Below are 27,936 nucleotides of genomic sequence, written 5' to 3'. Positions count from 1 at the left end.
GGCTGCTTTTACTCACATGATAAACATTCTTTGGTAATTTTAATTATTTGTCAGTACATTAGAATGTGATGAGGAGGCCTCTTAAATTATGTAATGAAGGAATTGAAGATTGATTGATTAGAGCAATGTACACTAAATAATCCAACATTCTGTGCGTTATCACAAACTGTACTCTGTTAAGGGGAAAGCCTTGGATGCCTTACGAAACGCAAAAATTGGCCCTCAATGTCCCGCGGCATCGGCATCCCGCAGCGTCGGGCACAGCACGAGTGATACGAAAAATCATCATCACGTGATGACGTCATCATGACGTCACAGATCGCTAAAATTGGTGTTGCCATCATGACGTCATGAATTTTGGCGTGACATCACATGATGCTGTCATCACATGACATCGTAGCTTGGTCAAAGGTGGGCTGATCATGGAGGCGGTGCAAAACCATGCTAGGTGCACAAAGCTTTCGCAGGGCGCCGGGACAGAATCAACACATCCACTGAGAAGAAAAAAAAAACAAAACAAAAGAAGATGGCTTTCGCCTTCCGGTCTTCTTAGATGCATAATGCATCTAAGAATGGACCCTATGAGTTTTTTATTTTTTGAAGTATACTATATTCCTAGCTTCATTTTTTAATCTCTTCGTTGGGGACTCTTTTAATTATGTTTTCTGCAAATTTTTTTGTTTCTTGTATCTCAGCTAATCGTGGCATGCCTAGGCTTTCTTGCAGTTGTGTGTATGTGTGTGTGTTTTTCTTTTTTCTCCAATGCCTCCCCTTAAACTCAGTGCTTCAGGTGGGGTCTGCAAGGTATTTTGAAATAAACAAAGGAGGCCATCTGAAAGCCTCCATCTCTGAACAAACGCTTTAACAGTGAATGAAGGCAGTTTAAAGCTGTCATCTTTGTTAAAGGGCCAGCATATTGGTACCTCTTGTGATGCCGTTGTCTATATGTCAAGAAGCAACGTCTTCTTGTGTACAGTTGTGGATGGATTGATACAGCTCTACTGGATGCAGCTTCATGTAACTTGTAAGCGATTCTTAAATATCTGGCATCTGCTAGTTCAAAATTTGGAATGATGCTAGAGCGACAAAAATTTATGTTAACTATTTGCTTTTTGTACACAGTACCAGCAGTGCATAGTCTGTTTGTCTGATATTAAATTTGAAATTTTGTCATTGTGTCTGGTATGGGCAATTGGCACCATGGCATGCCACTTCTCTCCGGTATAAAATGGCATCTTAATTGAAATCTGAGAATGGAGCACATGTCCCAGTGCTGGGGCAGTGAGGCCGAAGAATTCTCATGATAAACTGGTTATTGAGTTGCGCAATATCCTGGATTTGCGATCTGTTTCATTGATTTCGGTTGACAAGCTTGGAATGCTTTTCAAAATGATCCCAGCTCAACAGCTTTTCTTAATGAGCCATTGAAACATGCAGTAGGTGCAACCAATTTCAGACAGGTCATGATGCAAAAAGAGCAGAGATGCTTGAGCTTCTGGGCTCCAAGTCTCTATATGGAATTCATCGCAACATGCAGGCAGCAGAAGTGTTGCCGCAGGAGTATTCTCGGGCAATCACTTTTGAAGAGTTTTATTTTTGTGAGAATACCTAAGAACATGTTGTCATCTTTGGAGTGTTAATGCACCAGGAATGCCGTCATCCCTAGGTATTATCGCGTCCGTGACTCATCTTGTGAAATCTCGCAAAGTGTTCACCTCTGCTTGTCTTCGTGTCCTTTTTTGCCTATATCTTTCTTTTTCTGTGCTGTCGGGGGACACGTATTCACTAGCCAATCTTCATGTATGCACAATGGCTTTAGAGCACATTTCCTGCTGGAAGATGTGTTTGGTACATTGCGCACAAGTGTAACTCGAGACCAATGCTGTCCATAGGAGATGCTGTTTATAGCAGCATTGGAAACACAGGGCTTTTTCAGTAGCATGGCTGGGTCAATTAGTACTAAATGCTACGGCAGAAAGGGGCATGATAAAACATAACGGTAACAGTGAACACATGGTTATATGGTAGGGGTGTGCGAATATTCGAAATTTCGAATATTTTTCGAATAGTGTTTGCTATTCGATTCGATTCGCACTGAAATTTTACTATTCGAACTATTCGAACTTCCCTAAGACAAATGCAGTCAACGTCCGGTTGAAAGTCACCCCTTCAGATCTTCAATATGCTTCACCTCATTACATTCTCGTATTGCGGCAAAGCTGCCTTTCAAGCTCCGTTACGGTCGAACTTAGCCAAGAGACAAAGTACGGTTGGAAATGGTCCCTAGATTTTCGATATGCTTCACCTCATCACACCCCCGTATTGCGGCAAAGCTGCCTTTCAAGCTCCGCTACGGTTGCAAATGTATTAACTCAAGAAAACGCTGGTTCCAATATGGAGATGAAAGATGTGGCAGAGTTGGGAGTTCAATTAATGCTGTTTTGGACCTGAAATTTGGGCAGGAAGTCTGAAAAATCAGACGCCGAAGCCTTTTAGCATCCAAAATTTCAGATATTCTTATATATCGACGTCTACAAGGCAGATTTGGAACTCCAGACTTGAAGGGAGCACACCCTTGTCCGCCACATCAGTTGGCCTTCCACTTTAGTTGAAAGAGGAGGAGAGGCTGAGGAAATGGCATCTCTGCCTATCACGTGTAAAGTGTTGTTGGCAACACTTTGGTTGCACCAAATCATGTACATAAATACAATTTGGCCTCTACATTGCCTCACTCTTGATAAGAAAGACAACTATGAAATATGACCCAACCAGCACTTCATCAACCTAGCAAAAAGAAACACTTTCATGTTGCGATCTCACAAGAACATACTTAGGGATTCTCTGCAACTTTTTCTGTAATTTCACTTCGAATTATTCGAAAAATGTTTGAGAAATATTCGAAGATTATTCGAAATTATTCTATTCGATTCGCACTCAATCTTTATTATTCGAATTCGCTTCGCACCCAAAATTTTGCTATTCGCACAGCTCTATTATATGGTTTGTACTACTGAGCAATGTACTTTTCTTGTTCCTTTTTCAGCAATTCTAATTTTTATACCAACATGTGTTTGCTAGATGCATGTTCGATTCACTCTTATCCTCGTTTCACGAAACTAAAAAATACACGATTGGTTTGGACCCTTGCCCCCACTTGGCATAGTACAACAAAGTTTGTCAAATCTAGGTCTGTACTATATTGATTTATGTGGTACAAGCAGAGTACAGCAGCAGTTGGGTAACGCGTGCTGTGGTGAACAGTTGTCAGCTTGTTTTTTCTCTGTTCCGTTTTATTAGCGTCTGATCTTTTTCTCCCCTTAATAAGATTGTTGGATGGTCCAGCTCAGGGCATGATGTATGCAACACTTAACAACACAAAGTCTTGCGTCTCTTCTTCGAATGATAAACGTGTTCTCAGTTCCATCTTATAAATGAAAAAAAAGAATAAGCGTTGCAGACCTCCTTGTTGCTGTAATGACAAAACTGTGCCTAGTTTATGCACTTTGTGGAAGTATTTCATTTTCCCCATTTTGGTTTTGTTTACTATGCGCTACTTTAGTTGGATGAATGTGTTGAATGAATAAACAGCTTTATCGGTGGGTGTTAGAAAGATATTGAACAGCACTTCAGACTGGACGAAGAGAAGACAGCAGAGTGATTCAGACAGGACTATGACGAGACGACAGACACAACAGCGTGTGTGTTGTCTTTGTTTGATAGATGTGGTGTTGTTTCTGTTATCCTGTCCGAAGCACCGATCACCTCCATTGCAGTAAACTACCAACCATTCCAGTCCAGCACACTTTTTCAACAGGCATTTTCTACAGTGCTAGCTAACCGTCTCCATGCATGCAAACAGTAATATTCGAATTTGGCACTAGCACAAACACCTACAAGTGCTGATGCTTGAAACGCAAAGCTATTGATCTCGAGAGTTTTGTTTTGAAAGCACCTTTCACGGAGCTTGAGAATCTTGCATTTCTTGTGCAGCTATTTATAACGTCTGCTGTCTCTATGGCAGAATCGGTAGCCGTGGTGTGTCTGCTACTGTTGAGCACAATGTCACAGTGTTTGATTCCCGGCTACGGCGGCCACATATTTTGGAGTTGGGGTGCAAGAACACTCGATTTGGGTGCACATTAAAAAAATCCTAGGTGGCCAAAATCAGTTGAAAGCCCCCTACTGCAGTGTTCCTCATAGTCTATGCATTCTTTCAGGACGTGTGATTTAAAATTTTAAAAATGTGCTTATATTTTTGTTCTTCATTACATATGCTTAATTCTAAGCACCTGATAGAGATACCTAAGTACTTAGACAGTTGTCCTATTTGTAGTAACGTTTCAGGAAATAGGTGTGCCCACAATAGCTGCTACTTGGTGAATTAGTTTTATTTGGTGTAATATACAAGCAATTTTTTTTCCTCGAGCTAAGAAATAATGGCTTTCCCTTTGCTTTGCATAATAGGAACAATTATCTCCAATCTTTTTGACGGCGTCGTCAGGTTGAAAACGACCACATGTAGCATCGGTGTCGGCCTTGAAAAATTCCCCAGCGCTGCATTGAAATTTCGTGATCTTGCTTCTCTTTGAAAACCGTTTGAACCCTGGTAGGCACCTATCTCGAGATTCATTTGTATGCACCTTTCTTCATACTTTTCTTCGGGTACCTACGCAAAGCGTGAGTGTGTCGCACTACAGCCAACGAGCAATGTACGTAGGCAGTGTAAAGTTCATTCCTTGTTTACCCATTGGAAAATGTCACGAAAAGTAGCAGCAGGTGGTGAGGCAGCTCGTACATACACACAAGTCTAACTGCCTTTCCGTGCTGGTCAGTGCAGTCGACCTTGGCAATCGAGGAAATCTTGCTATTTTATTCCTCGCTGTTTTGGCGTCTCTCCAGTGATCTTTTCTTGCTGCTGGCATTTCCCTTCGTTTGCATCTACTACCCTTTCGCTCAATGCATTGAGATAGCCGATTTCGGCTGCCACTTCTTCATGCAAGCTTTCGTTCTATCAGTGGCAAAGCGATCGAAAGGATAATATTTTTGCTCTATCTCCAAAGAAGTGAACTTAAATGTCATGTGCGAAAAAAAAAAAGAAATAAACCCAGTTGCAATATGCAATTTAATTTTTATAGAAAATCCGAGCATTAGCTGCAGTGTTATTTTCGCGAAATATCAAAAGAAACGTAAAAGCAGCAGCTTGTAGATGACGTGCGCGCTTTTTTTCTTTCTTTTAGTGAGTAAACATTGTTTTCTACAATCTGAGTCATACATTTCTCGTGCGTCTTTCCATGATCGAACGCTTGTTTGTTTTCCGATTTGAAAGTGCGATTGCCTTACAAGTTGGTCCTCAGACAACAAACAAAAAATGACGCGCGTTAACAATTTTTTTAGATTATCGATACCCGTCGGCGAAGAGAAACTATGATGACAATCGCAATCTAACTTTTTAAGCACACAACACACACGGCTGGTACGTATATGTCGATGGACAGGCTATTTAAAACGAATACAGCGGAGTTAACCGGTTGATATGTGATCGATGGTGTGACATCGTACCGTTATGTATGGCACGCTAGCGGTGGGCGTTGCCGAGTGCGCGGAATGTTGTAGGCGGTGTTGCTAACTTGCGGATACAACGCCTCATCTCTACGCGGTTTAAGACTGTTCAGCTATGCAGAGCGAGCATTGATTCACTCCGGTACGTGAGCTTTAGTCATCAATTTTGGCGCATATTGCTATCACGTGCGCGAATCGTGGCTCGTTAAGACATTGAAAAGTCAGCTCAACGGCAGTAGGTGCTCGCTGGCAATGGGTGATCCATCGCTTTGACAGTCCGCTCATGCAACCTCGGCACGATTTCGTTGGTTTTATCCAGCAGAGCCGGATATTTTACGAGTTGCCGCGCATTTGCGCGCGGTGCAATCGCCTGCGGCCCCAGTCCCCATGTGTCCCTTCTGATCACAAGCGGCGATAATCAGATTATCTCGGTACCTGTTCCAGATGAATTAGAACAATAAATACGATCGTTTACTATCTCGTCAGCGCGCAGAGAACACCTGGCACAGCTTACAACGGCGTTCATCCACAGCTTTCGGCTTGCCTACCTGCCCACGCCCTCCTCCTACATCTACCTCGCCAGCCCTCGCACTCACGACTGCCGCAGCGCCGCTCTCCGACGTAGAAATGAGTGCGGGCTTTGATACCTAAATAATGTTACCGTAATCGCTTTGCTCCCATATTTTCCACCAATCGCAAATGTTTATTGCATCTCGCGAGGACTACTTTGAATTTCGATGTTACAAAAAATAGTTTTATACGATGGAAAGTGTTGTCCTTGTACATGCGTGCCTTGCATGTCGTCATGGCTTGTGAATCATCACAGGCCATCCAATGACGGTGACGCAGCGCATCGTCACGTGTGCGTTGCTCGTGAATCGTCCAATGAAGAAAGGCCGGGGTGACGTAGCGCGCAGTGATATCGAGCTCTTAGGCGAGGGTTATGTGGACCTGCTTTCAGTGACGACGACGTTGTACTTTGACGTGGTTGCTACGTTTCTGCCAATTTGCCCACTCGGGTTGCGGCAAACTTGGTGACGAGAAATACGTAACTGGTAAGTGCTCTGCGTCGACCCTCGTACAATAACAGTCGGGCGTGATGTCTTTCGTGCGGTGGTGGCATTTTTCGATTGCCGGTTTAGAAATTAGCCCAGTTTTGGACCTCTGATTTTGGGAAACTGTGTGGACGATGTCTGGAACGGTATCGCTGCAAATATGGCAGGCTGCCAGGGCTGCAATCGCGCTGAATTTAGACGCGTGTGTATCCGTTAGGCCTAACTGTACATCGCGGCTGGTTCGATCGCGGAGCTGCGAACCCGTGTGTTCCGGCTGGCGTTCTAACCTGCGTTTAGTCGGGCACTTCGGTGGTGTCCGATTGCGTGAAGCTGCTCTGCCGGGTTATCAGCGTCGGGTCTGTGGCTGTCCGCAATGGTGTGGCATGGACTTTCCGTTTTGTAGTCTGTGTTTCAAGGTGCATCTGAAACCTTGTCGCCCGACGGTGCTGCATTCGATTTCTACATTGGCGACTTAAAACGGTTTGAGCGTGATATGGCGTCTGTGTGTTCCGTTTCTTTTGATCGGGCATCTGATCGTTACTAGTTTTATTCACTGTTTCTCGACCTTAACGTTGTAGATGTTCTGTGGTCATAGTTTGCGCGCGTCTTTAGCCTTTTTCTGTGCGCTCGATTTAGTGCGTATTCGACCAGCTGACTCGCTTTCTGTAATGAAGATACCGTATTATTCTATCTGCAGCGCGTGTTATACGGAAGCAGCCGGGGAAGGTATTGCGCCGCGCTGCCGCGCACCTGGGCTCGCAGCGGCCTTGAGCCAAATAGTTTTGCAACGTGGCTGCGAGGTCGCCAGGCGCGTAGGCCATTTTGAGGCTCTCACGTAGATTGACCTTAGTTTCAGTTAAAAAGACGCCACAGCAGTCGTTCTGCGTCAGCAAAAGATCAGAAAACTGTTCGCATCGGCGCTTGCGTGTTATCGGCGCCTACGTCCATTCTTCATTCTGCGGTCGCGTTGAATATACATCGGCGCGTTTCCGAAGCGACTGAACGTGGTGCGTTTTCCTTGTGTGGCAGTGGAAAACCGATGGTAGCGACGTTAATAAACGATATTCGGTTGTCGCATATGGATGTTTTAGCGCGCATTCTGCCAACGTGGAGTCGATAAAAATGTCGCGTGCGTCATCGCATGACGTCAGTGTGGTTACGTCACGCACTTACGTAAACCGTTGTTCGGCGACACTGGCCTCTGTCCACGCGGGCGGGCGGTAGCACTGCGGACCTCACGAAGCGATTATTAACCTTCTTGTGAAATGTGTTATATATATATTTTGTTCGCCTGTTTTGGTTTCACAGAATGTGTTTTTAGATACACGGCAACTGCCCATGGGAAAGGAAGACTCAACGACTTGGATAATATTTAATTATTAACTAGGAAGTAATGTGTTAGAAATTGGATTCTGGCAAGACTAAACTTCTGAGACACTTTTTGCAGGCACGCTATTTTTGATGATTGCCACGTAGGCTAATAAATAGACTGCACATAGCAATTCAGCTGGAAAGCAGATATTAAAAATTCGTAAAGAGATAAGGTAAAACCACTTAATGCTTCGGATAGGCTGCCAAGCAGAGCAGTGCTCTTTCGTAGACTATCCTGCAACCTGTTCAGGCATTCAAGAAAGTTCTTTTTTTTTGTAATCCAACTGGCTAAGCGAGGTCTACCGCAAAAGGCGAACTTGGGTGTGTGGTAGAGCAGTATTTTTAATGCCAAGGCCAGTGAAACGTGTATTCGTATTAACATGTTGACAACAAGCACGGTCACACCATTATTGCGAAATAGCGGTTCAAGGTGGCAGTGTGCTCAAAAGCGTGTTGCCAGTGTTCTTGCTGTCGACGAAAAGGGTGCGTGATATGAGCACTTGCAGATGGTAAAGCCTTTGAAACTCTTCATTCATTAATGCAAGCATTTAATAGTCGAGTGTTTTTTATAATGGAAATAAAGATTTTGTAGACTTGGCTCCTTTGCATTCATTTCAAGTTTTTCCAAAGGGTCAACAACAGCCAATACTGTCGGTTTAATTGAAAGCAAGACAGTGTTATTTTTTTTTCGTAACAGCTTAAGAGTGCAAGAAAAGGCCCTCTTACAGACATCCAAGGATCCTGATTTTGTGTGCATGCATGTGTGTGTCATGCCGTTTCCAAGATGGATTAACAACTAGAACATATACAGGTTCCTCGAAGGCTGCGTTGTATTGCAGAGTACATGAAGTTTGGGGAAGGTGCATTAATCTGGCTATACTGATAGCATGCCTGTGCAGTTAATTTCTTTCTCAGTAGACCCTTTACATAATCCGCAAGTGCTCTTCCCTGCACTGCATGTTCGCCCAACTAATGGCACCTGTCGGGCTTCAAGTGGAGATGAGGCCCTGGTTGGACGTACTGGGGCTTCTCTATTATGCGAGTCTATATCGAGAGCAGAGTCTACATTTTCAGTGTCGTAGCACAAGCAAACTGTGCGTGAACTAGCTGCCATTAGTCGGGCTAACTGCATCGCTGGAAAGCTAGCTTCACAATTGTGAAAAGGGTCATTGCACTCGTCCTATGGATAGAACTAGTAAAGTTTTTGTTTGTAAACTACTGATGCTTCCTAGTGCTGGTATTGTATGCACTTACAATGCTCTTCATTATTTTCATCTCTGCGTAATCGTCATCCCAGTTCTTGGCAGGTGCCTGCTGGTAGCCAATATTTCAGTAGTTAGTTGGTGGTTGTTGCTTGTGGCACGAATGCAGGTCTAACGAAAACAGGACCTGGGTAAAATGTGTAGATTGAGGAGACCCTCTATTGTTTGAAATGACAGAAGCACACTTAACTCGTTTATTTGGTCAGGTTCTGGAGAGCAGCCACCCGTAACTCGGGCGATGATAGTTATGTACATCGCCCGATAGTTATGTAAGTGCTCATCGGAAGCACTTACAATATATACAGGGAAGATTGTGTTGAGTTTGCAGATATTGCAAGGAAAGCAGGCAAACTGTCCAAAATTCAGGCTGCACTCTTCATTCAACACACTGTAGCCACTCATGTACAATATGGCATAGACAACCATTATAGTAAATCACTTGGTGCAAACGTTTACTGGGGTTCTTGTGAGACCTCGTGTTGGCTGTAAATATAGCTCCTGCATTGAACAAAGCCAGGTTATTAACAGTTAAACAGAATTAAATTAGAAAGAGTGATAAAATAAACCTCCTAATTTGCTTGGCAATATGGGGCCGAGCGTGTCGGTTCGTGAAGTGTTGATAAAAGAAGGAAAATTGGAACTTTAAACTTGAGCTGTTTATTGTGGCAAACTGAAGACCTTCTTCACGTTCCCAAAATTCTCTGTGTTTGTGCATGTCCTTGAGTATGTAGAATATTCAATATCAGGGAGCACACATATAGCATGCTTCCGGCCAAGTATCTCCAAAATTTCTGGTGTTTGCTGTAGTAAGGGGGTTCGCTGGTTTGTTCCAGGCTCTACGTGTTGTTTTGGCAGATGTAGCATGGTTTGTGCTGTAGTAGCGTACTGTGCTGTGGCCGCTCGTCAAAGTGTGCCTGGTGTCCCTTGCACAGCTTGCTGCACTCCTCTGCGGCTGCTTGCTGCTACTACTACTCGAAAGCTCGCGGGCATTCGAGTGGGGCTCGGTCGTAGCAATGGTTGCCAGGGGGTGGTTGGTGGTGTGCGCCCGCTGAGGCTGCCGGGTGCGTGTGCTGTGTTGTCGTGGCTGGCCAGCGCTGACCCCGCTTGCATGGCCATGTAAGGAAGTGCTCATGGAAGAAGGAGCGACCGTGGTGACCAGCAGTGCGCCTGTATCGCGTTGCCTCCAGCACGACCACGGCAGCACGCTCCAGCCCGGCTCCCAGCGCGGTAGTGGTCACCTCTGCCCAGGGGGCGCACCAACGGCACTGTGGTGTTTGCCTCGCCGGCACAGGTCAAGCAGCTCAATGTGAGTTGGTTCTGCACTGTGGCTGCCACGAGACACCTGGAAAAAAGTTTCTGTTGCATCATGCTTTGCCTGCACTCCTCTGCTTTTCACACTGCATTGTGCAACTTGCAACTGATAACTACACCCGGAGGCAGCTGCACGAAGACTCGATGCAGCCTTGGTAAAATAACACTTGCATAGTTTCGATGAAGGCAGCCAATGAAAGTTGCAATTGCAAGGTTGTTCAGTGTTCCCGAACACTGGAATTGTCTTAACCGCAGAGCATTGGTGTCTCCCTCGTCATGTTGCACTCGTACCTGCTTTCAAGCCTGGTTTCATGGCTTTTTGTCACGAACCATGCAGTGAACCAACTTACAAAGCATGTATTTGCAAGCTTTCACATGCTGTGCATGACTAACGGCGAAGCCAAGCACGTCACCAACAATGCAGCAAGCGTGAAGTGCAGCCTGTGCTAGCAGGGTTGCAACAACATTCTTCGTGTATTACTCTGCGTGCGCTCATGATCAGCACTTTGCACTTACACTACTGGGACAAAGCAGGCATTTATTGGCAGTGCAGATGCCTTTTATGGCATTCTTCACATGCCTGTGCTGCTTTTTCTGGGCACCTTGCTAAAGAAAGGGATTGTCTTTTGTCAGTGTGAGTGCAAAAATAACATTTGCACTCCGCTTTTCTTTTTCTCCTTTGAATTGAAGTTCTGTTTCGGGTACATTGGTTTTTATTATCTTTGTTGATGGACACGTTGCTCTTACATACACACACTGGGACTGAAGCAGGAAATGCGAAAAAATATCTTTCTCTTTGCAATTCTGAACCCAGTCTCTTTGTATAAATTAGTCATTGTTGAATGATGTGGAAGTTGTCACACAAGTAAAGTTGCATGAAGTCTTCCGGCGTTTCAATTACAGATGAAGATTCTCAGTTTGGAAACCAGGTCTCTGCCATTACTCGGTCATGTCCCAATGAGTTCAGAATTTTCATTGATATTGTTGCATTGTAGCATTTTCAGTTCGTTTTACATATTTACTGTTACATTGTTAGCAACTTCCTTTGTCATTAGTAGCACCACTCATTTCAAGTCTACAGATGTGGACACGAGGGCAGTCTCTTTTAAGGGGCTGTGAAACACATGTTTGGCTGGGAACTCCTTATATTGTACAACAGCACAATTCATTTATTTGAGGTCAAGAGCCTTTTGCATAGGCACATTTCTCTGCACCGAAACCTTCCTAGGGAGACAATAGTGCCGCACACTACCCATAAGGCTCCTCCCGAAGTGCCGATTTGAGCCACCCGTTTCTTCGATATCACCTCAGGTGGTCGGCAGGATCTTGTTTCAAACACAATGAACATACAGATGGCACCCATCTATCATGAGCATGCAGGTGTTGTGGAGGTGGTTGAAACCCCTGCAGTGTGCGCATGTTCTTTCTGGTTGCAAGGTGCATTTCATTCCTTTCTGACTTTTGTTCAGCTGTAGACACCCTACTTTTGAGAGCTACGCACTACATCTTTGTATTTGCTGGTCTGTACATTCTCTATTCTTTTCCTCTCTCTCCCTCTCTCTCTCTTTTTTTTCCTTTCAGCTTTCCACGATGGCAAGTTATAGACCACGTTTCATTTTTGTGTATGCATGCCGCCATCTTGGAAACTTGGCCCTTGCATGCGAGTACATCTTTCATGATATTGAAGTGCCGAGAGTGTTTAGCGTGATCAATGTTGTGATTGAATGTGTGTGTGGAAATACCTGAACGGACGTCTGTGCCATGGTTTGCAGACTGGCTGTAACGTGGCATATCTCGCCGTTTGGCTAAATGTCGTTCGTTTTAACAATGGCAGCGCACATTTGGCACCGTTGTCGAGGAACCTGCTTTGTCGTAAGCCCACTGCGGTGGCACGCTCGTAAATTGATTTATGGTCAATGTTGCCAATGCATTGTGCAGCAGCTGGGGGTTGGCTTTCTCTTATTGTTCAATTCATAAGCTTGCGTGAATGTGCATGAAGGGATTTCTTTAGTTGTTTTCTTTTCTGGCCCTAGCTGAAAGGTCACAGTTGTTTTATGTCTCTATTAAAACACAGCTGCACTCAGCTTCAGAATGGGGTTAAGCAATGCTTAGCAGGATCTTTTTTTTTGGTAGCACTATACTCTATAAATATTCCATATGAGGCATTGGCATAGTGACCTAGCAGCTCCTACTTAGTTATCGTGTTTGTAAACCAGCAGTCGGATTTAGATAGTGTTGCGCAGCTGTGCTACCAGCCCGATCTAACCTGCCTCAAGGAGCATTCACAGTATTCTTCATTTATTCCTTTTTTTATCTGAAACCTTTTCTGGAGGTAATTACAACTTTCAAAAGGACAAAGCTATGCTAGGACACTATATAAAAGATTCGATGGGAAACGTACAATACCTTGCCATTCTAAAAGAGCCCTCAAACGCTCAATTGGAATAGAATTACCTCGCTCTTACACTAGATTGCCTCGTGGATTTCCTGTAGCAAAGATCTTTAATCTTGTAGTATATGTGGAGGTACAGGTAGTGATCTCAAGCTCCAATCGGGAGGAAGGGCAAGGAGGCAATGCCCTGCCGAAAAGTAGGTCTCCGTCTTCGACATTATGCTCAATGCATCTATAGAGCGCATCTCGCTCACAATGCTCTATGCTAAATGGAAGCTCGTTTCAATTCGAACTAGCGTCAAGAATTTGAACTTACAAGTATGTTAAAAATTCCACAGATGAGCCTTAATTCTGCATACATGTCATAGGATGAATTCTAATTTCATTCCTTAGGCATTGGCTGTGTTCCTTATTAGTGAACGACTCGAGTACTGTGCTGTTCGTCACAGCAAATGGCTTTTGCCTCTTGTCTTGGTGCACACTGGCCTTTGTTCATTAAATACCGGCATTCTTTATGTCAAACACTTAGGTACGAAAGTTGTATCTTGTACAGGTAGATACAGTTGGTGATGTTCTGCCATCACTCCTACATTCGTGTTTTGGGCTTTTCCAGTTGTACAGCTGTATACTGAAGAAAAAAAAGTGATGTTGTGATCCCGCGACATCAAAGTAGAGCACCGTTTTTAACCTAAGAGGACTATAAAGCAGTATTAACAGCTCAAGCACAAGATTATTGTGCCGATTCTTCATACTAACATTGCACGTTCAGAGTGAAAAAGGGCGTTAAGCTTATTAGCTAGAAGTTAGGCTACCGGTGATAAGCTTCAGTAAGGTGTAAACTTTTTGTTACCATGCGCGTGTTCGTGCAATGTTGTCTCTACCTGCGCGTGTGGAAGCATTGCCGAAAGAGATGGGTTGGCCAGCCGCATGGCTCGCTTCTCTAATTGTTTGTTTGAAGGTCTGGCATTTTCATTCATTGCCACGCAGGTGGTCCCTTCAGCCACGACACAAGCGCTGGCAGTGCAACAGCCCGGCGGAGGTGTGTCCATCGTGCACGTGTCTATCCCCAACCAGCCCATGCACGTACAGTCAGTGATACAGCCCAACCAGCAGTCCGTGATTCAGGCCGCTGGAGGGGCAGCTGCCCTGCAGACAGTAAGTGCATTTGGTGTGAGTTATAGTCTTTTCTTTTTTTAACCCTTAGTGCTTAAAAGGAAAATGCATTTATGTGCGTGTGTTTGTGTGCACTTTCCAGCAGATTTTCGCTAATCCCTCTTGTTCCCTCTCTCTCCCTGGTGCATTCCTTGCGGGGAACCGCGTGTTTATCCAAACAGTGCAGTGTTGATAATTGGAATCATTGGTATGTGTCCAGGTTGCTGTGGTCAACTGGACAGACGATGGGCAAGCCGGAGACCGAATACAGAAACTGTCAGCACTGCACAGTGTTCTTTTTCCTGCTTGCATATCATCCATCCAGTAGACTACACAAAAATGCACCTTCAATGCCGCATTTCTTTTCTCGTCTTACGTGTATAGACCCAGAATGTCGTGTGTTGACTGCATACCTACTTAGCGCTTCAAACTTTAGCTCAGTGGATGTTCGTGTCGTGTGTTTAAGATTTGCTGCGTATTTTGAGGTGCGATGTAACCTGCACACTTCTGCTCTAACATTTTAAGCAGCCTTTCCCTGTTGACCCTCGTCCTTCTTTTTTGCTTTTGTTGTGCTGTTGTAACCTGTAATTGTGCAGCCACTGTTGTTTGAGCGTCCACCAGCCATCCTATGCACCCATGTTGAATATGTCGTTGCAAGTAACGTTCAGTCAGCAGCTCTGAAATGAGTGACCCAGGCAGAATCGTATTTTTATCCCAACCGATGTTATGAAAGCTTTATTACGACTGGAGCCGCCCTCCTGCTGCCAATGCTTCTATTTCTGATGTCGAGAATTGCAAAGGAGCTGTTCACAATCATCTCCACCCTGGTAGCACAAAACATTGCTGCAACATTGTCATAGTGTTGCCTTTCAATGTTGTTACAACGTGGATAATGTCCGCCTTCAGTAGCATTCCCGCAACATTGACAAGAAACATTGCAACAACATTGCTGAATCATTCAGGCAACGTCGCTAAAACATTATATAATATTGCAACAACATTTTATTAATGTTGCTTTCGCAGCATTGCAGCATTAGAGAAACGTTTGCACGCACGCTGCACACCATTCAGGCAGCATTGCTGAAGCATTAAATAATGCTATAAAAATGGTTATTAGCGCTACTGCCACACTGCAACATTAGAAAAAACATTTTCGTGCATCCTGCACCTCACTGAAGGTAGTAGTGATTTTGAACCATTAGGTATCCCTGCACTGACTGTCTTTTTGCAGCACAACAGTCAATCAAAGGTGAGCAGGAAAACAAAATTGTATGGAAGAACACTTTATTGTCCCCGATATGAACACTAATAATCTGATGAATCCTCTTCCCTGATGGACACATCTGGCATGCAGGCTCCGATGTCGCTCGGCTGCTGAAAAAATTAAATTATATTCATGCATTAGTCTTAACAGAAGTCATTCATTAGGCTCATTATAATAATTTGTGCCCCATCAACATGTCACGGTTTTAAAAGAATACCACCACAGAAATTAGGCAAAGAGTTTTTTTTCCGGCAGCTGTTGATGTCACCTTTAAATACAAACATATATTTTTCCAGGGAGTTGTATAATTCACAGCCCTTTCAAATATGTGCATGAAGAGTAGTGTAGCTCTTGCATTTGAAAAAGATACTCGTGTCACCAGAAGTGGCAATCCCTAGTATGAAATTTTTTAGCCCACTAGCGAGCCCAATGTTATGCTGGCGGGAGGCCACGTGGCAACTGCATCTTCAAGATTACGTGTGAAGCAGTGCAGAGAGACAAGGCACAAAAGGAACGAAGCGACAGGACACCGCTGCATTCGCAAGTAGTTTATTTTGAAAAAACAAGGTTATTACATATATACCAGCGTACTACGTGTGACAATGACTTTCAGGTTATAACAGTTTCCGGTGATCTTCCAAAAAAAGACTCCACAATCACTCAGAACAACGGACGCTTGGCTGATACAATCACCTTTCTTGTAGGGACGTGGAAAGTCTCGATCACTTCCCTGGTCAGCTGATCCTTGTGATTGGAAAGTATCTCAGTTTCAGGGAAAAGCGGCGTCCAACCACATTCCAAGCAATTCCGTTTAATGTGTGAATGAACATTGTTTGTTAGTGATCTCGTGTTCTGAAAGTCGTGTGTTAACGATCAATAACAAACAATGTTCATTCACACATTAAACGACATTGCTTGGAATGTGGTTGCATGCCGCTTTTCCGTGAAACTGAGATACTTTCTAATCACAAGGATCAGCTGACCAGGGAAGTGATGGAGGCTTTCCACGTCCCTAAAAGAAAAGGTGATTGAATCAGCCAAGCATTGGTTGTTCTGAGCGATTGTGAAGTCTTTTTTGGAAGATCACCGGAAACTGTTATAACTTGAGTCACTGTCACACGTGGTACACTGGTATGTACGTATATAACCTTGTTTTCTTCAAAATAAACTAGTTGCGAGTGCAGCGGTGTCCTGTCGTTTCGTTTTTTTTTTTTTTTTTTTGTGCCTTGTCTTCGTGCGCTGCTTCACACGTAAACATGAACTATCACCAACTCGCCGAACTTTCAACTTCATCTTCAAGAGCTGCAAAATTTGTATTCAACAAGGGCACTTGCTATCCTCCTTTGTACTAGTGAGTGGTGAATGGACTAGGCTTTCACAAGCACGGGCGCATTGTATTTGTGTACATGCCTCACAGTGCCCTAGAACTGCATTACACTGCTATGCACAAGGCAGCGGGTTCAGTTCCCGGCCACGCTGGCCATATCTTGTGGGAGCCACAATGCACACATGCTTGTGTACTTCTGCTGCTCCTGGCATGTGTTTTCAACGTGTCACATCAAAAGGCAATAAGATATGTTGCACTCTTGAATTAGGGAGAGACGTGGTACTTTAAAACATTTCTTTAATTCTTGATCGATTTTGACGGAAATTGGAAAGTTTAAGAATATTTGTGTGCGAATTTCAAATATGCAATTGTTATTTTTTTCTATGATAAGTAGTTTCCAGGATATCAGACAAATACTTCTTTAATGCCTAATTAGCTAATTAACCGCAACCTGCACTAATGTGCAATCCACAGAATACATTCAGAATGTAGTGTGGCGTAAAGTATAAATCATTGCTTTAGGCAATTTCCAAGCAGAGTCGCGAGCTGTTGCACCCGATTTAAAAAATGCCCTCATTAATACTCGAAACAAAACCTTCATTTATAACATTTCCTCATGAAAGTACTACAACAAAATTTACCTCATGACACATCGCATCTGCTTATATTAGAAGCAAAAAAAAAGAAATCAATGATAACCCAGGTATAACAAAAGATATTGCTCCTCCATCACAGGAAGAGCATGAAAAATTGTTTGCTGTTCGCCTTCAATTTAAAGGGCAGGATGCATGATTTTGGTTTTTTAAAGTAAGATATGGATAACAAATGACAGTATGCTACTGTATGCAGCAATGAAAATTTGTAACCAGGTGCAGAATGATGTCAGGAATGTGAAAAGATGAAAAGACAATGACAGAAGAAAGACAAAAATGTTTGTCACAACAAGCAGTTTCTTTGTGTAACAAAGAAAATGTTAAGGCTAGCAAGCCACATAATCAAGGCACATAATTAGGACTTAGTAAAGTTAAGTAGTGTTGCAGAAGAAAGGCATTGGGTACCATTTCTGAATCCTTGAAGGAGCATAGCGCAGCCAGTCTGCGGCATATGAACGTTTCGTACATTTTCGGCAATCCGCCGCCGTCTCCGTTGAGATGACACTTCACCAATCGAACTTCTTCATATCCGCACAATACACATGTCACCGCGACGCCGCCAACGGAGCACAATCACAGAACACTACACCCAGAGAACATCATCTTGACTCATCTTGACTACACTAGAGTGCCCTAGAATAGGGGGAGTGTCCAAAGCGCCAGCTCCCGCGCGGTCCTTTTGCGGTGAACTGCCGCGCGCGCGCGCCGCTGTTGGCGCCGGAACACCGTGGGCTTTCCGAGCTCGGGAAGCGCGCGGAAAGCGAGGGGCGTCTGCTACGCGCTGTAGTTTTTTGCGCTCAGTTTTCACACAGGGCACGTGAAGTCTACGTAACTTTAATAATGCGGTGCGGAATGGAGCTTATCCACCTTCAAGACGTTGTGTTAGTGCTGGGGTGCAAACACAGAATGCAGAGGAATCATGTGTCAAGCAGCATCAGCGTGGCCTGGTTCAAGTGATAAAGTTCGAAAACGTTGATGCGTGCGTAAAAAATGCCCAAAGCGAACACACACAAGGAAAGAAATAAAATAACTATTCGCACGGGCAATAGCATCACGCATGCAAGAATTAACAGTAATAAAAAACGTAAATTACACGCGCAGTCAGCTGAAATACTTAGGCGCAGTGACCTCTTCACACTACGAGTTTTTACCCATGGTCGCCAGTGGTTGCTCGCCATATGCGCAGCGCTTTATTCGACAGTTTGTTAGCCTCCACTAGCACTTTATTATGGCACAGAACACCGGGAACACGTGAGGTAAACAAAAGAAAGAGTATGGGCGGCCATACGACTGCAATGCTCTTGGCTTATTCTTGCTTCTGAGGTAGCGTACAAGGCTCACCGTGCGCAAACTTTGCAAAGAAAAGCAATGCCTGGTAAACTAACCTTATCCACAAGTTTTTGCATAAAAGGCGTAATATTAAAAATGCTTTTAAAATATGCAGATATCATGAAATAAAGTTACAAGCACCCTCATTCTTACCGTGCAAGTCAAATAGCTGCCTGAACAAGAACACGGTAAGGAATTTACAAACGTGAAAGTGTAATATTCAGTCACTTCAGAAAATTGTTCAGAGATCTCTTATGTCTAGATGTTTCAGAGCGAGCTGTGGTCACTCATGCGTCGCTCTTGTTTCTATCTACAGGGAACGCTGAACGTCAGTATGAAACGTTTGAGCGAGATGCGTGCATTGTTTCGACCCTTCACCATACGAAATGAAAACAGTTTCAAACAACTAATTCTCAACTTCAGATATTTTCACGGTTCGCGGCGGTTAGCGTTCGCCGGTTTCAGAGACTTTAGAAAAAAGATGTGAACGAGTAGTTACATAAAATACAATTGTTTTCATGGCAATCGACTGCGCGTCAGCAAGGCACCCGACCGCAATTTGCCGCTTTTTCCTGATGAGCTCAATATAGCGTCCACCACGCTTTCCTACTGGAGCCCCGGAGTACTGAAACTACGTGTCTGGTCATCTCTTTAAAAAATATAAAGAGAGGACCAGACGGGTAAAGCAAGCCTCTTTTGTCCCGCAGACGCGTGTAATCAGCTGCTCTGAACTAAGAATCACGTTTGTTTTCGGGTGATCGTTGGTAACATGAAGTGAAGCATACACGGTGTTGCACTGTTATCGTTTCATTTACTTTGGTTTCTCTTGTTTTTTTTAAGGCAAAAGCTTAGATGCCTCCAAACACGAAAATTGACCATCGACGTCCTGCGCCGCCAACACGAGTGATGCACAAAATCATCACGTGATGACGTCACAGATCGACCAAATTTGTGACGTCACTATGACGTCATCGTGAAGTCATTCAACATGGCGTCATGTGATGACCATGCCAATTTTCGTGCATGCAAAGTTAACGAGACGCGAGAGTTATGCTAGTAATTTTTTTACTTTGGTGCCGCGGCCACGCCGACGGACATATTCGCCTTCGCAAGAAAACGCTTGAAACAGCAGAGCAGCCTTGTAAAACAAATCGAACGCACGAAAAAAAGAAAGGATATGAAGGGTGCAAACGCATTAGCATGAGGTAGCCATTTACTGCGTACGTGCATTTCTGCTACGTATTCTCCTGGTTATCTTCGAGATCTCCAGCTTATTCTCATCTGCAGCACATTTACGTTCGTCATTCCACACGAAAGTACATTAAGCGCCTTCTCTCATGATGAAGTACGCGCAGAATGCGTTCCTCAAGCAGCCGCGTAAGTGTAGATCAATGCGGTGACAAACCAGCTGAAAGGAATATACAAAATTCCCGTTTCACACACGCCCAAACGTCTTCCCTGTGCGCTGAGTCGCTGCAGTATTATGTTGCAGTGACGCAGTATTAAATATTGCCCTAATTTCCGCAGTTTTGGCTAATAGCGGCCGAAATATCAGGCGCGTAGCAGACGCTCGCCGCTTTGGCGCAGCTTCCGCGCGGAGAAAGTCCACGGGTCCGGCACGGCAGCGCCGCGGCGTGGGAGTTCACCGCAAAAGGCCCTCGCTCCTCCCATGTATTCGCGCGGCGCTTTGGACACTCCCCCTATTCTAGGTCACTCTAACTACACACAACAAAGGTGCTGCGTCAACACGTGGTATACAAGCAGGTGAACGAACCGAACCGAACGAACCGCAAACGCACATGGTAGCGGACTGAGTTATATGTGGTGTGTATTACATGATTATTATAAATATAAATAATGCGGCCTGTAAATTAGACAGGAAACGCTACAGCGGCAGCTGCACTGACTGTTAATAACTATTGAACGTTTCCTTGGCACGTTCGTGCCTCCATTTCGGGTTTTCTAGGTATACAACTGCGGCGCGCAAATTCAAATCTGTCCGCACGACGTCTGACGACGTCGGTGTCCGTTGTGTCTGCTTAGCCTAACTATACTGCCTTGAACCTGGTCACGATTTCATTTTATGACTACATATCCGCGGAGTATGATTAACAGCTCGACGCTCCACGAGCTACATGGCATGCAAGGAGTTCGTGAATGTTCGGACAGTGAACAGATAGAGGTCGACAAATAAAATAAAATACACCAAAAAAAAGGACTTACCACGTTTCCCAATGCTGCAGGGACCCATCGCGTAAGAACTTCACGAGGGTCGTTCTCGAACAGAATGAGAGAAATCGCCGGCATGGCGTGCACAAAAGATGTGATTATAACTGATTATAACGTGTTCTTGCGCGGTGGGCGTACTGGCGGCGGGATTGTGCAGCTTAATTGATCGCTGTAATGTTTAATGTGAGAATCTGCTTGAAGTGTATGCATGCTTATAAAAAAATTCTAGGCCAGAAAATAATGCTCTATACGGTTGCTCTAGTTGCTTCAGCGAGTTTGCGCTTATAGTCGGCCACACCGTCCCCGCCCGTCATCTCCGTAGATGTTGCCTCAGACTTTTGCTGCATGCAACAGCGCAACAATGGCCTCTAAGACGCATATAATTTATTTTATTTAAATGACGACGTTGCCTACAACTACTTATTGTGGATTAAACAGGTTCTCAGATATGTGTTATCATACGCAGTAGATATTTTGCTTCGTTGTCAACGAATAAATCTCCGAGTAACAAGTACTAATCTAGGAGGCCGTGCTACAGCTTGGACATGCAGTTGTGTTTGGACTTCGCAAGTGCCAAAACAGGCTACGATAATGCAGAAAAAAATGTGGTCACAATTTTTTACGTACTATTCATTTTAAAGTGACGACCATTGAGATATACGGTTGCATCAGTGCGCCGTATCACGAGCCCGAATCTAGGAAGTCAGCATAACTCGCGTTGCTGTGTATTAATTTCGCAGATGAAGTTTTCTCCTCATTTATCGCTACTGCTTCAATACATGGCTCATGACTGCGTCAAGTTGTGGCAAGTCGCGAAAGCTGAAAGATTAAAAAAAAAGGTGCATGCGATTGTGCTAGTGCTTCAAGAAAAAATTGTGATTTTAAGGTACCCTGCAGCGTTTTTTGCGTGCACGCCATTCTTGCTAAGTGCATAGGCAAGTGTTTCTATGTTCCGCTTGAATATCGCCAGTGAATGTTGCAGTTACTCGACGGATAATGCTGCGGCGTTGTCTACCGACATCGCGTTAACATTGTTAAACAACGTTTCATCAACATTGCTGGAAAGCAATGCCAACGTTTTAGGAGTGTCAATGTTGCAGCAAACATTACCATAAGTTGTCCAACGTTGGGCACCAAAACGCAACGTTCGAAACATTGCTGTAATGTTGCAGCAACATCTTGTGCTACCAGGGCACATGTCCCTGTAATGCCTTGGCACCCTGACAATACAGAAAACAAACCAAGATAAAGCTTATGAAAGAAGGCTTCTCTTTAACTTTTAGGCTTCATCTTGTGAGATGTTTTCCATTAGTTGGTTAGGGTTGCTTTCTTAATCATTCAAAGTGCCTAGTGTTCCTTTTGATACTGCAATTGTCTAAATATTTTCTGTAGTGTATCTTGAGCACTCTGTTCTTCTTTCATGCATTTTACATTAACCTTAGAAAAAGGCCCTTCTGATGTGCAAGTACTGTACCGCCATATAAGTAGTAAAGGAAGAGCTAAAGGCTTTCGTTCGCTCAGTGGCGTGTTATCTTGGCTGGTGCTTAGTCATTCACTCTTGTGTTGATGGCTTAAATCGTGCATAACTTCAACCCGGGCTGCAGTATCATAAATCGTTATGGCGGCAGAGTGTAGACGTGCACTTTGTAGGACACGCTGCATTTCATATATCATTTGTCATTTAGTTTATCAGCCTATCATGCCCATTTCCATTACCTATGTTGCATGGGACGTACCAGATGCAGTAGTGCTTTCGTAAGGCATCTAGGTATGATCATTTGGCATTGTACGTGTCGCTGTGAAAAGTTTGGCAATTTTTTTGGCAATTTTACATGTCTTGGTTGCTACCATTGTGCACCTCATGGCCTCTGTGGCACCAGTTTGCCATCTTTACCTTGAGAACAGGCACACAAATGCTTGTAAAGACATGTCTTCCTTTCTCATTGCTGTTACCTTTATGAACCACGGTGTAGGTGCTGACTCATGGTTAGCTGTGGCCACTTCCATTCTGTTGCGACAATTTTTGAGGTGCATGTTGCCACTTTTCTCAATCAACGTGACAACTTCTGAAAGTGCCTCTTAGATTGCAGTCAGTGAGTGTGTTGTGTATGTCCTTGGGCAAGTCTGTTTGGAAACTCTGCTTGCAGCCCTTGGGTCGAGGGGCGTAGGTTTAGACTGCGAAAACACGGACAACTTAGTTGTCTTCGCAGAAGTCTGTGACGAGTTGTGCGAAGGAGCGTTGGGGCTGTCGTGCCATTGCTGCTGCTGCCGCCACTGATCTTTCTCCAGTGGGGGGGTCCCCCTTTTTTTCTGCTTGCTTCTTTCCAGTTGGGCAAGAATGTCATATTGGTAAATAAGGGCTCAGTGATCCACAGTGCCGACGGTGATGCTGGCGTCCACCCTGTCCAGGTAACACCGCCTGGACTTGCAAAACATGCGCTTTTGTCATCCTAAACGCTGCCCGGAGCTTCTCCTCTGCTTGCACTGCACACATTTCTTGAGCCCTTTTTATTTGCTTTGCTTTGCGTGAGCATTGTGTGAATGCTGATGCGATGCATGAGTTTGGTCAACTGGTGGCCCTCATGCTAAAGCCTGTCTGCCACATGCCCTGTGAAGATCTAAAAAAAAAAATTCGGCCGAGTACAGTGGTACATTCCTTCTGTTTACTCTTTTTTTTGTTTTAGTCGTAGAGACACCACATTTTTAGTGCTGTGGTAAGGGGAACGTATTGTAAGGACCACCTTCAGGAAACTACGAGTTTTTCATTAAACTTTGAGTAGAGGCTGTTTTCTCTGTTGAATGTTTTGTCACAATCATGGAACAGATCACCTCAAGTTGGAGTGTCAGCTAAGAAGAACCATCATATGCATTTAATGTGAATACATTGTGAAAAACATTAGTGAAGTTATGCTGAAATTTAATTAGGTTATAAGTTGTGTTTTCATTGTTAGGCTAGATCATCTCCCATTTTCACTTCGAACCTAAGGCATTAGACTTGCACAGTTTTGAGGGGACAGCCAGCTTCATATTCAGATGGGAAGAAGATTCATGAGAGTACAGAACGAGCTGCAGCAATTTCTTAAATTTTAAGGTAAAAGGAACAAGCTCCTAAATTAATATATCTGAGGGCCATCATCGATGTTGCCTCTAGCTGTGCAGTGAAGATTGCTGTTGTGATTTGGGATGTAACAAGGACACATTCGAAGATAGGCTAAATCTTTCGTTCAACAGCCAGGCTACTGCAGGTGCTCTTAATGTATAAGGCAGAATTGTTGAGCAAGAGCTGCATAGGACACTGCAGCAAGAGGCGACAGTAGCAGTTTAATTTCTTTGGCAAAATTTGCATGAAGAAAAGTGGCCTTCTGGAGCTCAAACACTGAAATATGGTGTCCTCTACTGCTTCATCAAAGCACGAATGTCGTATGCTGGTGGGGAAGGACTTGTGCTTTGTCACCCCATCCTCCTCCCTGCATCGGCTTTTGCTCCCACCAGCTTGCAAGTTTTCTAAATTCTGCGCTTGCCATAGGCTGCCATTTGGCTTTTCCACAAGCAGAGGGGGCCATGCACTTATTCTGCCTGATGGCAAATATGAAGAACAGCTGTACCTGAAGAAGAGCAGTATTGAGGTACAAGCTGTAGCTTGCGACATGCATTGCATAACTCGGCACATCATTGTAGAACTTACTGTATCCTTAATTTCACACTGGTATGTTCACTAGCTATTGGAGCATTACATTGGTCAGCCGAAGCCAAAGTGTAATCGTCCATTCAAACAAAGCCAAATTTCAGAAGTTCTGTGTTGGCTATGTGCTGTTGAGCAGCTGGCTTAATGTCTGCATGTAATTGCAGACCCTTTGCAACAAGTGGTATTGCCTCATGTGATGTGAAAGTCTTTGCAGGCTTGCTGTAAAATTTGTGTAGTTCTATAGTGGCAAAGGGGCACAGAGGTTTGTTTTAATTGAATAACCCACTCTTTGATAATCTGTAGTGCATGTGTGCCGTAAATTGCACTTTTTTTTTGCTAATTGAGCATGTCTGTGTGTGCTTGCGTGTGGCTGAAGCTCACAATACTAACCTTTGTGTGCGTAGCATGAGAGGGACTTGTAGTGCGAATTTGTACACATAGTGCTTTACTTGATTTGTTACTGTAGGATTTGCTGATACTGTGTTGCGTGAGACATTTGACACACCAGCTGGCATGAACATTTAAATTCTTGCAATCGTGGTACACAGATATGCATGCAGTGTTGTTATTGCTTTCTACCATGCTTATCTTCTAGCCAGTGCCATGCTTTATTCGCCTGAATATTTTTGCACATCAAGGGTGAACTTCATCAAGTTTGAACTTTGTGAAGGCGAACAAAGGGACATGAAATATACATGAGTGATCTTTTTCTAAAGCATGTTTGTAACTCCTTACTGAGGCTTTATTGTTGTTCCATTTTTGTGGAGATGATCTCCGAGCAGCACAGCCTGAAATAGCTGAATATGGCAAAAATAGTCAACTTTCACACCACCTTGGAGGTTAGATCCTAAACCTTTTGGGGAAAGAGTATTCTACTAACAAGGATACATTCTCACATTTTCAGATTACTGTGGTAGACTTATTGCTTACTGCTCACCCAGCTCTATATGCCATAATTCTGTGCTGCGGAAAAAACTAAATTTTAGACACACTGAAAGGTCATTGTCACTTAACATAGTATCTCATGTACCTCTCCCATGAGCATGGGACACAGTGCTCTTGTTTCAGATTTTGTAGCACATTCTTAACATGCAGCTCACTCTGTTTCTCGGTTTTTGCCCTCAGTCTTAGGCGGTATAAAATTAGCCAGTTCAAATCCTGCTCTCGCACTTACCAAGCTGCATTGGTGGAACTGAGATCAAGCAGGACACAAGCTGTCATCACCCACGTGTCTAAGCACATGCCCAGTTCATTCTTCATGTTTTTAAACCCATAAGAGTAGCATCATTAGCATAGTAACTCTACCTTGTCTGTCTCTTGCGCTCCTTTACTAGTAGACTGCGGCCAAGAAACGATAATGTGTCCTCCTTGTTGTACTTCATGTCTTGACAGCATTGTACATGTTTCATGATGAACGCTTGTCAATGATGCAAGTACTTGGGCTTAGCAGACAAAAACAAGTGCGGAGCACTAAAATTCTGTCATTTTCATTAACACTGGGTAGTAGCGCTACTCGTCTTTTGCGACATTATTTGATGCTTGCCTGACAAGGGAAGACGGTGCAGGCATGAGCGTACCCGTTTTTCCAGTTACAGTGATTCCGGCGAAGCAAATTGGATGTGTCAGGGGGAGGCGGCTGTGCTCACAGCAGAAGACGATTCTAAGAAGCGGCGAGAAATACTGCACGGAGACCGTCGTACCGCAAGATCCTAAACGAGCTCTCCTCCACCGAGGCACAGGTGCTGTAGCGTCGCTGACGGCCGATACGAAAGGACGACGACGACGACCCTGACAACACCATCACAGTGGCTGGCACTCAGTACCACACCGCAGCTGGACTGCTGAAAGGTAGGCTGCCTCTCTGAGCATCCAGAAAGCGGGCAAAAAGCGCTGGGCATGTCTTTCTTGCTTGCTCACATGCCTAGTTTCTTGTTGATTAATGCGCTAAATACTGTTACTGTTTGCTGCGCCTGCCCAGTGGCTGCAGTTCTATGTTTATCCCTTTCAGGCACGAATTATGATGCACTCTCTCTAAATTTGTCAGATTTACGCAACATAGTTCTAAGGCACTCAATATTACATTCCAAGAAAGAAAATGAAGTAATATATTGTTTTATGCGAGTTTCAGTATTTGTAGTTAGTGCATAATATCTAATTATTCTGCAGTGATGTTCCATTTTTACATAAAAGGACCAAATTGGAGGCTCAAAATGGATGCATAGTTTGTTTGTGTTCGTTTCGAGCAAAGAAAAATAATACTTTTAACGTTGGTCTTGGAGCATGGCACGTCGAACGACCCATCGAACATTATAGTGCCTTCACCGAAGTGATCAGTACAGTCTACACACAAAATTCAGGTTTAGCCAAGACACGTTCACTATACTATACAGAAGGTTCAGTTCACTCTATGCGCAATATATCTAGCTCTTTCTCTTGCACTAGTCCAACCAACTGCCAAAGACAAGTTGCGTCCACATATGTGGACATTGCGTCTCAAGGGTTTATGAGCACAAGGTTGTGGGTTTGATTTCCTTGTGTGAAGGCAGTAGGCAAAAACATGTGTGCTGTGTTTTGTATAACACCTTAAATTAAGGCAGTAGGCAAAAACATGTGTGCTGTGTTTTGTATAACACCTTAAATTCTTCAGCGTGCACCCAGAGACCTCATCACAGCATCTCTCATAGACAACTGTGCGGATTCTAGATGTTGAGCCTCACAATCTAATTTAATTTTCAGTGGCATTCTTAAGTTCTATAAATCGTTTACTCTTTTGGTTTCTATGTTGCGTCAGGCTTACTACTGCCCTTGCGCGAAGAGAAGTGATGGGTATCTAAGCTCGCCATGTGTGACGAGGCTCTTTTCGATGCGTAACGGGGTCTCAAGTATCCGTTCGTGCTTGTACTCACAGTGTGTCCCCGCCTCAGCCATACAGCTGGCTGGCCGTGACGCAAGAGGGCAGCCTGCAGGGCCTCCAGACGCTGACCATGACCAACGCCGTTTCGGGGCAGCTGCTGGTACCATCGTCCAGTATGCCCGGGACAAGACGGACAGTTCTTTGTGCCCGGTTAGAAACCTTTTCCACTTGTTTTTGTGCATCTCCCTTTGTTTTGTTCTTGTGTAAGTTGGTGCCATTTATTACCGCTCGCTAAATATTTCAAACTGACTCTGCAAGATAACAGTGCATTGTTTTACTGTAATTACTGAGAAATGTGCATGCGCGCACATTATCTGTCATGCTCCGTTTTTCCTTCCATCATTCAGAGCCTTTTTCCCGCATGCCTATACGACAGGAAGAGTTTTCTTTCCCAAACTAATTCGTCACGATTGTTTACCTAACAATATTTTAA

The 27,936-nt window shown here is 44.1% G+C and overlaps 1 protein-coding gene and 1 long non-coding RNA gene across 5 annotated transcripts in view; one reads left to right on the top strand and one right to left on the bottom strand.

The window, feature by feature from the left end:
* Positions 1-7,008, bottom strand: part of LOC125757684 (uncharacterized) — a 72,409-nt gene extending 65,401 nt beyond the window's left edge. The window contains exon 1 of the long non-coding RNA XR_007415434.1: positions 6,902-7,008. This is a non-coding gene — a long non-coding RNA (uncharacterized LOC125757684). The remainder of the gene's footprint in view (positions 1-6,901) is intronic.
* The window catches only part of LOC119387567 (uncharacterized), a 93,398-nt gene extending 65,782 nt beyond the window's left edge, over positions 1-27,616 (top strand). For 3 of the 4 annotated variants that reach the window (XM_049413557.1, XM_049413556.1, XM_049413555.1), the window contains exons 3-4: positions 13,938-14,105; positions 23,233-23,373. In XM_049413557.1, the coding sequence (XP_049269514.1) occupies positions 13,938-14,105; positions 23,233-23,358 (294 nt within the window). In that variant the 3' untranslated portion in view covers positions 23,359-23,373. Of the gene's footprint in view, positions 1-13,937; positions 14,119-23,232; positions 23,374-26,198; positions 26,438-27,513 lie in introns of those variants that run through there. The other variant, XR_007415433.1, reaches the window with a different exon arrangement.
* The last annotated feature ends 320 nt before the right edge of the window (positions 27,617-27,936 follow it).

The sequence above is a fragment of the Rhipicephalus sanguineus genome, chromosome 3 (assembly GCF_013339695.2).
Source record: "Rhipicephalus sanguineus isolate Rsan-2018 chromosome 3, BIME_Rsan_1.4, whole genome shotgun sequence".
In the NCBI taxonomy this organism is placed as follows: Eukaryota; Metazoa; Arthropoda; class Arachnida; order Ixodida; family Ixodidae; genus Rhipicephalus; species Rhipicephalus sanguineus.
The sequence above is the reverse complement of the archived record's forward strand: the minus strand, read 5'-3'. Positions and strand labels throughout refer to the sequence as shown.